The sequence below is a fragment of the Setaria viridis genome, chromosome 9, assembly GCF_005286985.2.
Source record: "Setaria viridis chromosome 9, Setaria_viridis_v4.0, whole genome shotgun sequence".
Taxonomy (NCBI): domain Eukaryota; kingdom Viridiplantae; phylum Streptophyta; class Magnoliopsida; order Poales; family Poaceae; genus Setaria; species Setaria viridis.
Genome location: NC_048271.2, coordinates 40567221 through 40580164, shown reverse-complemented (window position 1 = coordinate 40580164; position 12944 = coordinate 40567221). Strand labels below are relative to the sequence as shown.

At 45.8% G+C, this 12944-nt stretch overlaps 2 protein-coding genes across 2 annotated transcripts; one reads left to right on the top strand and one right to left on the bottom strand.

The window, feature by feature from the left end:
- The first annotated feature begins 120 nt into the window (after positions 1–120).
- LOC117839150 (uncharacterized) lies at positions 121–2972 on the top strand. The gene is made up of 3 exons (XM_034719417.2): positions 121–280; positions 898–1234; positions 1327–2972. Exons 2-3 carry the CDS (start codon positions 904–906, stop codon positions 2478–2480), a joined length of 1485 nt encoding a protein of 494 aa, XP_034575308.1. The 5' UTR covers positions 121–280; positions 898–903; the 3' UTR covers positions 2481–2972.
- Positions 2973–8246: 5274 nt separating this feature from the next.
- Positions 8247–10528, bottom strand: LOC117841009 (zinc finger protein ZAT4). The gene has a single exon (XM_034721573.2). The coding sequence runs from the start codon at positions 9921–9923 to the stop codon at positions 8706–8708; it is 1218 nt and encodes a 405-aa protein (XP_034577464.1). The 5' UTR covers positions 9924–10528; the 3' UTR covers positions 8247–8705.
- Positions 10529–12944: the final 2416 nt, after the last annotated feature.

Below are 12944 nucleotides of genomic sequence, written 5' to 3'. Positions count from 1 at the left end.
CCGATTTGCCCCTCGATGCTTCCAGAACTGACCTGCCGCTGCAGTTGCGGCCCACGCCGCAACTAGACGAAGCAGCCGGGGGGCTTTCAGGTAACTTCGCCTCTCCGGCAGCACGAGCTGCACTGGCGCCATAAAAGGCAAAAGAGCACGAGGCCAACTCGCGATTCGCCCCCAAATTCGCGATTCCCCACCCGCTCCGGCTGAGATTCCGCCCCACTCGAGGTCCCGCTCCCAGAATTGGCCGCGGATCCGAGCTGCCCGTGACGCCGGCTTGCTATCGGTACCGATTCCCCCTCCCCCCGCTGCCTTAATCGGGTTCTAGTGTTAGGGTTTCCGTTGTTCGTGTGCAGCGACCTGATTACGAGATTGACTTGATTTGGAGCTGGAATGTTGCGAGTTAGGGGCCGCTGTTAGTGTTCTTTCCTTTGGCGATGTAGTTCTAGCTGTCCGTATATATATGGGCTTTACTGAATGCTGTGTTTCCTAAGAATTACTCAAATGTCATATGTATTTACTTCCATGTGTGAGCAAGCTTGACAACTAATGAGCATCACAATGCACTCAGATGATGATTGGTCACTGTTTATTTTGTATGCATCACGACTTTAAGTGCTAGTTGGAACAAACGTTCATGTATTACGTAATCGGACGTGTTTAATGTGCCGTGTGTGAACATCAGTTGTATGTCAACCCAACTGCTGTGTTGTTTATTTATTTCTTTTTTCTTTATTTGGGAAAGAGGGAGTAGCATTAATTTGTCTATATGGTGCATGAAATTGCAGTTGCAGGAACCTGTACTTTTCATATAGCTATAAAATAAATTGTATGCCATTGGCAGTTCCAATGTTGATAGTTTAGGATGCACATTTTTAAGTTTTTTGTTTTGTCGTTTGGCAGGATAATATGTTGTTCACACATGAGAAGAATGCTGACCAATTTGATCGTCTTTCTTATGGTAACCTAAGGGGACTAGACGCCAGTGGAAATTCTGAGGAATCCAGTTTTGGAAATGGCTGTAAGGACAGTTCTTCAGTTCCTCCTGAGAAGTTCGGCTTTCCTTGGCTCCCTGTCGAGAATTGTCAATCTGCCACACTAGATCATGACAAGCGCCCTCTTTCTGATGTCAAACCATGCCAAGTTGCCTGCAAACGTCCAAAGCAAACAGACCACAATACCTGGTTATATTCCCTTGAGGAATGCCCTTTCACAAGTGAGACCGAGATATCTGCTTCAGGTTTTTTACTCCACTTGCCTTCTGGGTTCAGTGCTTTAAAAATATTAATTAATCCAGAAGATATCTAGCTGTAACTATTATTTTTGTTTCAGCTTTAGCTGATGAATTAGTTGAGACCAAACAACCAGATCACATTCCTGGAAGTAATGGTGCCACAACCTGCAGCGTTAGTTCAGGCATCCCTTGCCCTAACCACGAACAATCAGTTGGAGTAGAGAACTTACAATTGCCTGATTGGGTGACTTCTTTCCCTAGTTATTTTGAAGATTGGGGAACAGTTGCTGGATATAACCAGGTTGGGGACATTGATTCACCTGTTCATGAGTACCTCCCTAGAAAGTGTGTGCCAATTGGACCTGAGCACCAGGCTGACATTCCAGAATGGAGACCCCGAGTCTCTGTGAGTGTAACTGGTGGTTCTGGTTTTTGTGCTGATCTGGATTGCAGTTCTGTTTCTACTTCAGAACCTGTTTCCAGAGGTTATGACTTTGAGAGTGCCAAGTGGATCAGGGACTGTGTCATTCCAATATCATCCTGCTCATCACCTGTTGATTGGGTTGGAGACAACAAAGCAGATTGTGAATGCAGTGATGAAGGTTCTGTTAGGTGTGCAAGACAGCATATTATTGAAGCAAGGGAAAGTCTCAAAATGAGCTTGGGACATGACAAGTTTTGTGAGTTAGGTCTTTGTGAAATGGGAGAGGATATTGCTCAAAGGTGGACTGATGAGGAGGAGAAGCGATTTCAAAGAGTTGTTTTCTCAAATTCTGGCTCCCTGGGCAAAAACTTTTGGGACCACCTCCCACTTGCATTTCCTGATAAAACTAGCAAGGATCTTGTTAGCTACTATTTTAATGTCTTCATGCTCCGGAAGAGAGCTCAGCAGAACAGGTCAGACCTGTTGCATGTGGACAGTGATGATGATGAATTGCATGGTGAGTCTTCAGTAGCTTGCCATGAGGAAGAGGATTCAGCAGTGGAGTCCCCTAAACATGAACATTTCATCGACAATTCTCTGCCCATAGAGGGTGACCATAAAGATTATGGAGGAGAACATATCACAGGACCTTCTTTCCATGAGTGCACAAGCGAGTGTAGACATCTACCAAATCAGATGCATTTGTACTCAAATGCAGAGAATATCGCACAAAATGTCTACGACCAAGATGAGCTGCGAGCATCATTTGAGGGCCAACACAATGGAGCTCATACTCCTAAAGGAGTTCAGTGTGCTGAGTTCTCTTGAATGATGCTCCAAGAAACCTCGGGAATCAAGGCACATCTGTGTAGGAGTTGTACAGAGAAGATATGCCCAAGAATCTGAAGTACTGTTTTCTCCAATAGAGATATTAAATTGGAGTTTACATTGCTTGTCAAGCAAGTTATGAAAAAAAAACTATGGACAGCAATCTAGTAATGCATAGCCAAGACGTAGGCAGAAGTTTGAATATGACATCTAGTTCAGACTGGTGCTTGAACTCAATTCTGCTGTGAGATGCTGTAATGTGCTGGGGGCTCATGGAGCTCAAACATATGGCCACATCTCTAGATGATGGATTATGGAAGCATCATGGAGCTGTACATTCTTTAGCTTCTCAGAGCCTTTTTGCGGCATTTTGTAAAGTGCTTGTGGAGCTAAATTGAGCTTGCGCGGGGTTTTTTAATATCCCCCTTGTTCGTTGATGTACAATCTATTTTATTGTGTTCATATGAAAGACCCTCTTAGGGCATTTTGGAACGCGTGATTCTTACAATGTAGGAATAGTAAAAACATTATTGGAACGCCCATGCAACTGAAAGTGGGCTAAAATTTAGAACAAACAAAAGAAGAGAACTTGAGGTTGGATCTCATCCTTGTTTTTCTCTCAAATTCCCGTGGTGCCCATTCCATACAAATTCCAAAGGTTTTCATAGGAAAATTCCTGTAGAAATTGAATCCTCCATAATTCGTCTATTTTTCTTCCAGTTCAAAGTGGGCTATTCGTGCTGTGAACTCATGAGGGGATGCCCAATGTTCTCGTCTCCAGAAATTGGAATCCGTAGATTATAAAGTTGCCTGTTGCCGTTATCCGGATTATCTGGCGGTTTGTCAAGTGGCTTTTCTTGTTTGCTTTGCTCCTGGCTGTCGGGGGTTCTTATTTTACAGCCAGCAACGGGCTCATATGGCTGCTTCCACTGGATAGATTGTTGAACACCAGAAATATTCTAAGAAGGAATAACCACAACATTAAATGAGTAATAGGAGCAGTTCATCATCTTACCTTTGGATGTCAAATTAGCAGAACATGTTGGCAAAAACACAAGGATAAACTAGGTTCTATCTCTAAGATATAATGATACATGCCAAGCAAAACTTTCAGCATCCCTTGTTCGTGAAAGCCTTTTGTCATATGCCTGGAATCTTTGATGGAAAGCAGCCTATCGTTTCTTCTTTGTAGAAAGGTTTTTATGATGATACTATCCAATCTCACTCACAGGACAGATGAGGCTACGATGATGTGCACAACAGCACAAGACAGATGAAAAAAGAAGCAGCTTGAAACCTTTTTCTGAAGAGTGTAACCCAAGCATAGCTGTTGTGAATGCGATCTTGCTCGCTAACCATTATTTTAATTTCTTCAGGAAAGCTTGCTCACTAACTAATCAACCGTCCCAATAAGTACAATCAAGAAACATCTATCATAGTGGGGGTGCTTTTTAATCCCTTTTCTCCAAGCTAATGATACACTGAACAATTAGCCAAAAATAATATAGAAAAACCAAGTTTGTCGGTCAACAGTTCTGGCCTGTGGTTACCAATTTGCTTGGTCAGACCTTCAGGAGTCTCTCTCTCTCTTGACCATTAACATGCTTGAGCTACACATAGACAGTACAAGTGTCAAGGAGTGAAGAAGAGCTGATTTCTGAACGCACATTTGCTGCAGATCTGGATCTCTGCAAAAATAGACTGGCCATGCTGCTGCTCTGGCTCAACAGCCTCAATTGCTTCAGCTGGAGGTTGAGAGCATGCGTTCTTTTGGTGAGCACAGCTGCACAGGTCTGTTGCAACCAGAAATAGGAAGTTCTCTGCACACCTCTCAAATCTCATAAATAGTTTCTTTCTCACTCCTTTTTTTTTCGTTTTCTTTTTCTAGAGACACCTACCATTCTATGAAAGCTGCTCATTTCTTCCAGAGTTGGTTTAAGGAGTGTCTGCTCAATCCAAGGAAGTCATGTGATGCTATCATGTTAACTTTGGAAGCTTTGAACATAAACTGCAATATTGGCAATGGAATAGTGTGCCTTTTCAATACAATGCAGGAATATTATTAGACACTCCTAGTGTTTTCTAAAGCTGATTTGCACAAGTTTACCATATTCTGGAGCCAGAAGCCGGCTTCACTGGACCAGTCATTTTTTTTGCATCTTTTTCATAAAAAATAAAATAAGGTTCTAAGAACATGTAATATCAAGATTGTGAAGCAACAAAAATCATCACAAACTTAGTACTTTAGATGGGATAGAATAATAGGACTAATCTGTTCATTGCACCCATCATCTGGGATCAATCTCTTGGAAAGATCTTGCTGCTGGTCGGTTCACTGCAGTTACAAACCAATTATTTCACCTCCATGGTTTTTGCTGCTGCTCCTGACTGAACTTCTCCATCAGTCTGTTTAGAAAATGTTCTTTCTTGATGCTCTCTCCTTTTCTTTGTGACATCTCAAGTAGTTAAGAGCTAAATCAAGAGAAATTAAGAAATAAATCAAAGAAAAATCGAAATGGTTAAGTGTTAAACACCCTTGTAATGATGCATTTGGGAAGCAAATAAAAACAAATTTTATATAAGAACTCAATTTTTGGTCAATATAAAAGTGATAGATCTCTTCGGAGCAACTTTCATAATTAGCAGTTTTCTTGATTTTGAGCGGAAAGTGTTCAAAAACTGAGTTGAAGCTCGGCTGAAAATCAAATCATTTTCAAAACCAGTTTTGGCCGGCGTTCCACCAAACTTCTCCCAAGTTTATCTCCAAATCCATCGAGTTTTTCATATGTTAGCTTTTACAAAAGTTGTATCCTATACTTTGAACTCCAACTTTTATATTTGGAGATTCAAACGTGTAATTCAAAATTTTTGAGAAAATTCGTAGTGAAGATAGGCCCCTTCGCACGCCACACGCGCACGCGACGCGCTCGCTGTTGCCAGGCGGCGTGCGATTCCTGCCACCGTGCTGCACCAAGCCAATGGCCGGCGGCGAGGCGACCGCACATACGCGCGCCGTAGCTCGCTCACTTCCCGCGCGCGCGATCTCCCTCCCCTGCACGGCAAATCCGCAGCGGCCAACCGCCGTCCACGCCACGTCGCGATCACCGGCGCATGCCACGGTCACCAGGCCACTCCCCGCGCACCCGGCCACCGCCCCGTCGCGCCAGTGAGCTGCGAGCTCCACCTCGACGTCTCGCCCCTCCCCCCTTCCCCTTGCCGCCTATAAAAAGGCCCCGTGCCCATACCTCACCGGCCGCACGCACCCCCGCTGCTTCTCCATTGCCGCCGCACGACGAGCACCCCGTCCCAGGCATCCCCATCGCTAACCAAGCGCACGAGCACCTTCCCCTACCACCACTCCACCTTCCCAGCCCCACAAACCTCCACCACCACCGGAGCCGAAGTCGAAGCGGCCGCGCAGCCACTGCTCCGCCGCGAGCCATCACCGACCCTCCTCCGATCCCAAGTCCTACACCAAACCGGTCGCTGGTGAGTCTCTCATCGCCCTTGTGACCCTAGCCCACGACCTAGCGGCCCAACATCGCCGGAATCGAGCTCCCCGAGCTGCCGGCCGGCCAAGGGCCCAATTGCAATCTAGATTTTAGTTTCAGGGTCCTTAGTGCAAAATGCAAGGGTATAGTTGTAAACCTTGAAAAGTTCCGAGGGTCGTTCTATAAAAGAGAAAATTCAAGTTTGAATAAAATGCATAGATATGGCTGAAACTTTGGAAATACGTATAAAATCATAGAAAAATGATAAATGCTAAATAAATTTTGTTAGTTTCCTGATGCTCATATCTGACTAGTAAAAATACTTGTTCTTATGAAAATTTGTTGCTTATCAAAATGCATGTTGTTTAATCTTCTTATTATGGAATAAATAGTTTTCGTACTCATAAAATCCTGATAAATTCACAATAGTAAATGTTTATAAACTTATCTAGGTGAACGTGGCCAAAAGAAAAGAAATGTTTATAAACTTGTCTAGGTGAATGTGGCTAAAAGAAAATACACCCCATGTTTCTGTAATGGTTAACAAAATAAAACCACGTCATAAAAAAAAATATAAAAGAAATCTTATGCATATGCATCTCGTGTAGATGCTAACCTTGCTGACAGAACGTACGAGCTCGTCTTGGAATGCGAAGAAGGACAATAGGAGGGTGAGCTGAACATGATCAAGGCAAACTAAAGCCCGAACCAAAGTTCGGAAGAGCCCAAGACTGATTTAGGAAAGGAAGGCAAGCCCCGGAGCATAACCTTGGTTTCCAAATTTATGCAATATTCTTGTTGCTTATGTGTATGCATTAAGTCTGTAGGAGTTGTATTGAAACCTTAGTTGCATGATCCTAGTACCCATATTTTGAATACTAGCATGATAGGTCACTTAGTTGCTATGCTAAATAGGGACACGGTAAAAGTCGAGTGATTTCCTGTCACTCGCGAGATATAGGAGTTGCCTGTTTACTTATATTGGAATCATAAGGTCGACGGGTGGAGCTTTGTGCGATGTTCCTGAATTTATTGATGCCCCGTCTATATAGAGGAAATTGCTAAGGTCGAAACATGTCGGTGTTCGTGGTCAAGTTTTTGAACGTACTAAACGCTGAGAATATGTTAATCGGTAAGCCTAGTACCTGATTGAACCGGGGTGTGGACTTTTTTCAGGCTCTCTCTGAAAACGTTTCCCTTGGTGCATCATACGGGTACAAGTGCGGCCACGGTACGACATCGTTCCGGGGACCGGTGGAACCTTGTATCCAAGGGAAGTGGGCCCTGGACATGCACCGGGGATTGATGGGAACTATTGATAATGCATGGACCCATTACGGTATGCGCATGTCGTGTGTTTAGGTCCACCTTGCAAGGTTAAGAAATTCAATTCGAATCGTCCGTTTCTCACAGTTATTGAGACTGCTTGACCACTATGCTGCATTGAGTAAGAAGATGAACAATGATAATACTAAATATTGAGGCTTGATTAAATTGACTGTTCTACCATACTTGCTTAGAATAGATGCTTTTCTAGAATGGTTAATCTACTAGATTGGATGCTAAAACTTGAAGTAAGAACCCACTTTAGAAGTTTTTAGCAAAAACAACCCCTCAGTCAAAAAGGGTTGCATATCTAGAAGTCAGTGGATTAGATACCACCTGTCGGGTAAGCCTTGCGGAGTATTAGTGTACTCAGTCTTTCTTGTGGCTTTGTTTTCAAGTAATGAAATTGATGAAATGGTTGCTAGTTTGACTTGGTCGTACCAGCTTCCTCCGGGATGAACGGTTGAGTGGGACACATTCTCGGCGGGCGAGGACCGTGGTGAGTGATGTCATGGACGGTTTCACCATGATGTCATGTATTGTCGTTAGAGTATCTTTTCTTTCCGCTGCACTTGAACTCTGAACCATTTTATGAATTGAACTCGGTTTGTAATAAATAAATATGAACCTCTGTGATGTTTTTATCTGGATTGTTATAATATCTGGGCTCGTCTTCGTACGAGTATTTGTATGCTTGTTTCGATCTCAAATACGTGGTTGTATCAGGTGAAATCCAGCAAATTGCCAGCTTTAAAGTGTCTGATCGCATTTAAGACGATATTTAGCACATTTAAGCCGCATTAATTTGGGTTCTGCCACGTTCTTATTCCCCCATTGTTTCTGTTAGGGTGGGTCGCAATTCATTCTTTGTGTCAGGTGTGTGTCGCATAAAGAGAGAGGGAGAAATGATGAGATGGAAAGGGAGGGGTCGATTGATCTGTTTGTTGCTTCAATCTTTGCCTAATTTAGCCAACCACTAGTATCAAGAGAATGCAGTCCTTGTGTCAGCTACTGCTCGCTCTGAATTCTAGTTCTAGCCAGTAAAAAGGCTAGCACAACTCATGAACACTTGAAATCAGATACAGAGACAACAAAGCAAAGCAGAGTCATCTGAAAAATGAAAAAAAAAATATTGACTGAACTCAAAGTGAGCGAGATAATGATGAAAGCCTTTCATTCTATCAGTTCCATTTCTCCAATTGCAGATGATGAAATGCTTATTATTGGTTATTATTCTCTTCATATGCAGAAGAACAAAAGAACCTAGTAAAACAATAGCTTGAAATAGCTTGCTGAATCCAATGAAACTATCAAGTTGCATTGTTTATTCCCCCAGGCTCACTTCTAACTCCAATATCCGAAGAATGAATTGAATAGTCTGTACGTACCCAATGCAACCAGCCATGCTTCAATCCTCAGCTCCTGGAGCTGGCAGGTTGAGATCAAGAAACCCATCAGCGATCATAGGCTGCTCCGGTTCATCAATACCAGCGTCTCCGTCAGCAGGTGGGTGCTGGTATAGCTCGCCGGCGATTGAGTGCGACCGTTTGTGCCCGCCGAGCGCCTGCCCTGACCCAAATACCTTGAAGCAGATTGGGCACTCAAACTTGATCGCCTTCGGTGGCTTTGCTTTCAAGGCAACCACCGCAGTGTTGTTCGTGATGCCTGCTGTGTACTCGGTGTCCAGCGACGCCGTGCTGAAGGATGCGTTGGTCTCCACACTTAGCTCGGGCTGATCGGGCGCGGCCTTGGCGATGCAGCAGTTGCTGTTGATGCGCTTGTGACTGGCGCGGTGGCCGCCGAGCGCCTGGTAGGACTGGAACGCCCTGCCGCACCCGGGGCACTCGTACCGGCCCCGCTTCTCGTCGCCGGCGAGGCTGCGATTAGGCTTCCTCTTGTTGATCTTGGTGCTGATCTCGATGTCGGTGTACTGGAAGAGAGAAGAGGCGTCGTCGGAGTCGGCGTCGTGGTGGTAGTCCCGCCTCCTCCTCCTGTCCTTCTCCGGCGAGTATCCGCCCCCCGTAGCCGTGGAGTCCCGGCGGTCTAGGATGTCGCGCGACAGCATGATGAGGCAGAGCGCGACGTCCTCCGGCTCCTTGTCGAACGCAGGTGGCGGCGCGGGGGCCGGCACGCGCATCGAACGCCGCCTCCGCCTCGGCGCCGGCATCAGGCCGGCAGCCGGCTCAGCCGGGATCAGCATGGCGTCCTCCTGCTCCCGCTCCGCTTCTTCCACCTCCACGAACCCAACTCCGGGCGCATGGCAGCGCTCGTTGTCCACCTCCGGAGCACGTGGCCAGAGCAGCTCGCCGCGGTCGCCATGGCCGCACTCGTCCTGGCGACCGCCGCTCTCGTCGCCGCCATCGAGTCCCGAGAGCCGCCGCGTCTTCTTGGGGTTCTCCCTCAGCCCGTAGCCTCCGGCGCCCGGAGCCATCACGCAATCCGAGCCCCGCCGTTGCTGCTGCTCCTCGCCATTGTCATAAGCGTCGTCCTCCACGGCCGTCTCCACCTCGGCCAGGGAATGCGAGCGCATGTGGCCGCCGAGCGATCGGCCGCAGGGGAAGCCCTTCCGGCACACCTTGCAGCTGTGCCGAGTGGCGCTGCTACTAAGCACAACCACATCGCCCATGGTATGGTTGAGGATGGATCGATGGATCAACAAGATGTGAGGAACTAATTAAGCACGTCGATCGCGTCGGATCAAGATCGATTAGCCAAGAAAGGTACAAGTAGGCCACAGTGGAAGAAGTGGGTGTAAGGAGAAGAAGTCAAGCGAAGAAGAAGAAGAAGAAGATCAAGCTGGAGAGAGATCCATGCATTGCCCGCGAATGATCGAGCTTGCGGGAGGAAGCTGCTAGGTGAGGAGCAGCTAAAGTAGCAGTAGATGGGAGGAGGGGAAGGAAGCAGCAGAGGATGGAGGAGGAGGTCATGCTTCGTATGCGCGGTTGGTTGGGCAGGAGAAATCTCTGCCCAGCATGCAACCAAGCAAGCAAAATTAGCAAACTGACAGGAGAGAGAAAACGAATCACAAGCCCACGTAAACTAGCTGGCAATGCAAGCTACGGATGGGAATCGAAGGGCGTGCCGTGTCTGGCAGGGCCGCGAGCTTGGATTTCTTTGCCGAGCCTCAAAAAGGGAGATGCTAACCGTCGGTCAGGTTTGTCAAAACTTTGGGCTCATCAGAATATTTGGATGGATTAATGCGAGATCGATGGTTGAGATGAAGTAGGAGGAAGCAAAACCAATCAGTTATATGAATGACATATGTCACAATTTAATTACATATAAAGTGGGTAGATTTTTTTAGAAAAATAAAATATCTCCAACCTCTATAACCGCACACAGTCGACTCATCACATCATACTCAGCACATAAAGCTGACCACAAAGTAGAAAGGAAAACGAATTTATACAATGAAAGAAAAATTGTAAGAAAAATATGTTATTGCTTTTTCTACCCACACTCGATAAAAATCTCCAAAGGGACAACATTCATGGCTTTTCTTGCCGAATGACTGGGCTCATTTGTGTCGTCACGTTGTAATTGTACAGAGGCTTACATGACAGATGTAAATCTTTTTTTTTCTTAAAAACAACTTGTTATGAGAGTACGTCATGTTGCCTAAAAAGGTAGGGACTCTCACAAAAACGAATCTTCTTTTCTTGTTTCATATGCCTGCTAGTCAATTATCAAGCATATAAATTATATATCTAGGTGATGCTAACTCAGAAGCCACTTGAACCAATGTCCAAATAGATTTAGCATGCTGATAATCAAAAGATAAATATTTAATTGTTTCATTACAAATCACAAAAACAACATTTTCGGATGAAATGGAAAGATGATTAATTAGTTTAATCTCAAACATGAAATGCCTTTTCCTTTGAAATGGTTAGTCTATCATCAAATCCCTTTAAACAACCATATTGTATAGAATAAAAGTAACACATTGTATACAATTTATGTATATTATTTCTTTTTGAAATTCTAAAATTTAAATGTACGCCAGGGCCCGTGCGTTGCTATGGGAAAAATAAATATCAAATTTCATCACATCATACATTTATCATTAGCATGTTAAGTGATAAACTTAGTGTAGAGAAAATCATATGTGACCCCATATATTTTAATTAAAATACCTCTAAAGTGTAACACCTGTTTTTATCATCTTGACCACGGTAATCCTATACATGTAGAAATGTACAAATATATAGTGTGCTTTTACATATATAAATGGAGTAATATATAGTGTGTTTATCACCTATTGGGAACAATGGTCTGTTGTATCATTATGTAAGTTATTGTATGAAACTGCCAAGGGAAACCATATTGAGTAGTAACCAATTTTAGAAACACCTCTAGGTTGATTGAAAGGTCCTTTGTCCGTATAGGCAGCAGAAGGATCATCCGTTCATCTCGACATGCAAGAACACTATTGAATCGATTAGACACTCTGCTGGACATGCAAAACATTCTACTGAAAATTGATTAGTCACTCTGAAAAAAAAGATAACTTATCTCGATAAATACATGTGATATTTAAATATATATAAGCTCATGCAAACCAATTTTATTTTCCCAATAGTGTAAATCAGAACGGCACACGCAGACACGCGATACTACATGCCTACCTCGTTCATACTTCATGCCTCGCAGGCTCACAACATACACATCACATCGCCAAACCGAAACATCAAACATCCACGCCCCACCGGCCGCGTCCGCCACCACGACCCACCTCTGACACGTCTGCGGGCGTGCGCTTCTGCGCCCGCGACACCCCTATTGTGCCACTTCGACGCCATGCTCGCCCGCGAGCATGCCAAGCCCATCGCACACATCGACTCCTCCCGTGGCGACCGCCGCGTGCGCCTCGCCGCCGTGCTCTCCTCAAGCTCTCCAAGTACGAGAAGGCCACCTGCGAGCTCACTGCGGGCATGGACGCCGTTGCCTTCCCCATCGACGAGCTTGGGCGCGCCGGCATCCGCGTTGCACTCACCCGCACCCTTGCCGCTTCCCTTCGGGAGCCCATGCAGCAAGTGCTCGAGGAAGGGTCGTCTGTGGGGTGCCTGATGCTGGTCTCTGGCAAAGACGAGCTCGGCTATAACGGATTTGCAGATTGTGCGACCGCCTGTGTCGCACGCGCGTGGTTCTGGCCGCGCCACTCGACGACAGCAATCACGCGTATGTTGAGGGCGTAGTGCAGTGGTGGGGTCTGCGCCCTTGGGTCATCTTGCCTGGCGTGATTACAACCTAATGCTAGGACCCTAGGTTCCGCTTCCCTTCACTCCTCCGTACTCCGGCAGAGAGGTCGTCCATGGCACTACACTGGACATGCTGGCGATTACTCATAAGCTGATTCCTCCGGCGACCATACCTGATTGGGAGCTGGAACATGTGGCGTCGAGTTGGATGATTTGGATCCGGCTGCGGCTTCCTCTCCACCCACACGATCGAGGAACCTCCTAGTCCTCCTCGCCCAAGCGAGGAATGGAAACCAAGCAAGCTCTCTCGCGTGGGGTCACCATCGAGGCTGGCTGTCGTCGTCGGTGGGGTCGGCGACGTTGCAAGCATGAGATGTGCAAGGTCGCAAGGAAGGATGGCGACGTCACAATTGTTTCTAAAATACAAGTGTTCAGGTGGACTAATC

Bases quoted from the DNA above. Each gene is read 5' to 3' on its own strand.
- LOC117839150 (XM_034719417.2), top strand. From the start codon at position 904: ATGTTGTTCACACATGAGAAGAATGCTGACCAATTTGATCGTCTTTCT. The intron at 1,235-1,326 runs GTTTTTTACTCC...TTTTTGTTTCAG, and splicing joins GACCGAGATATCTGCTTCAG to CTTTAGCTGATGAATTAGTT.
- LOC117841009 (XM_034721573.2), bottom strand. From the start codon at position 9,923: ATGGGCGATGTGGTTGTGCTTAGTAGCAGCGCCACTCGGCACAGCTGC.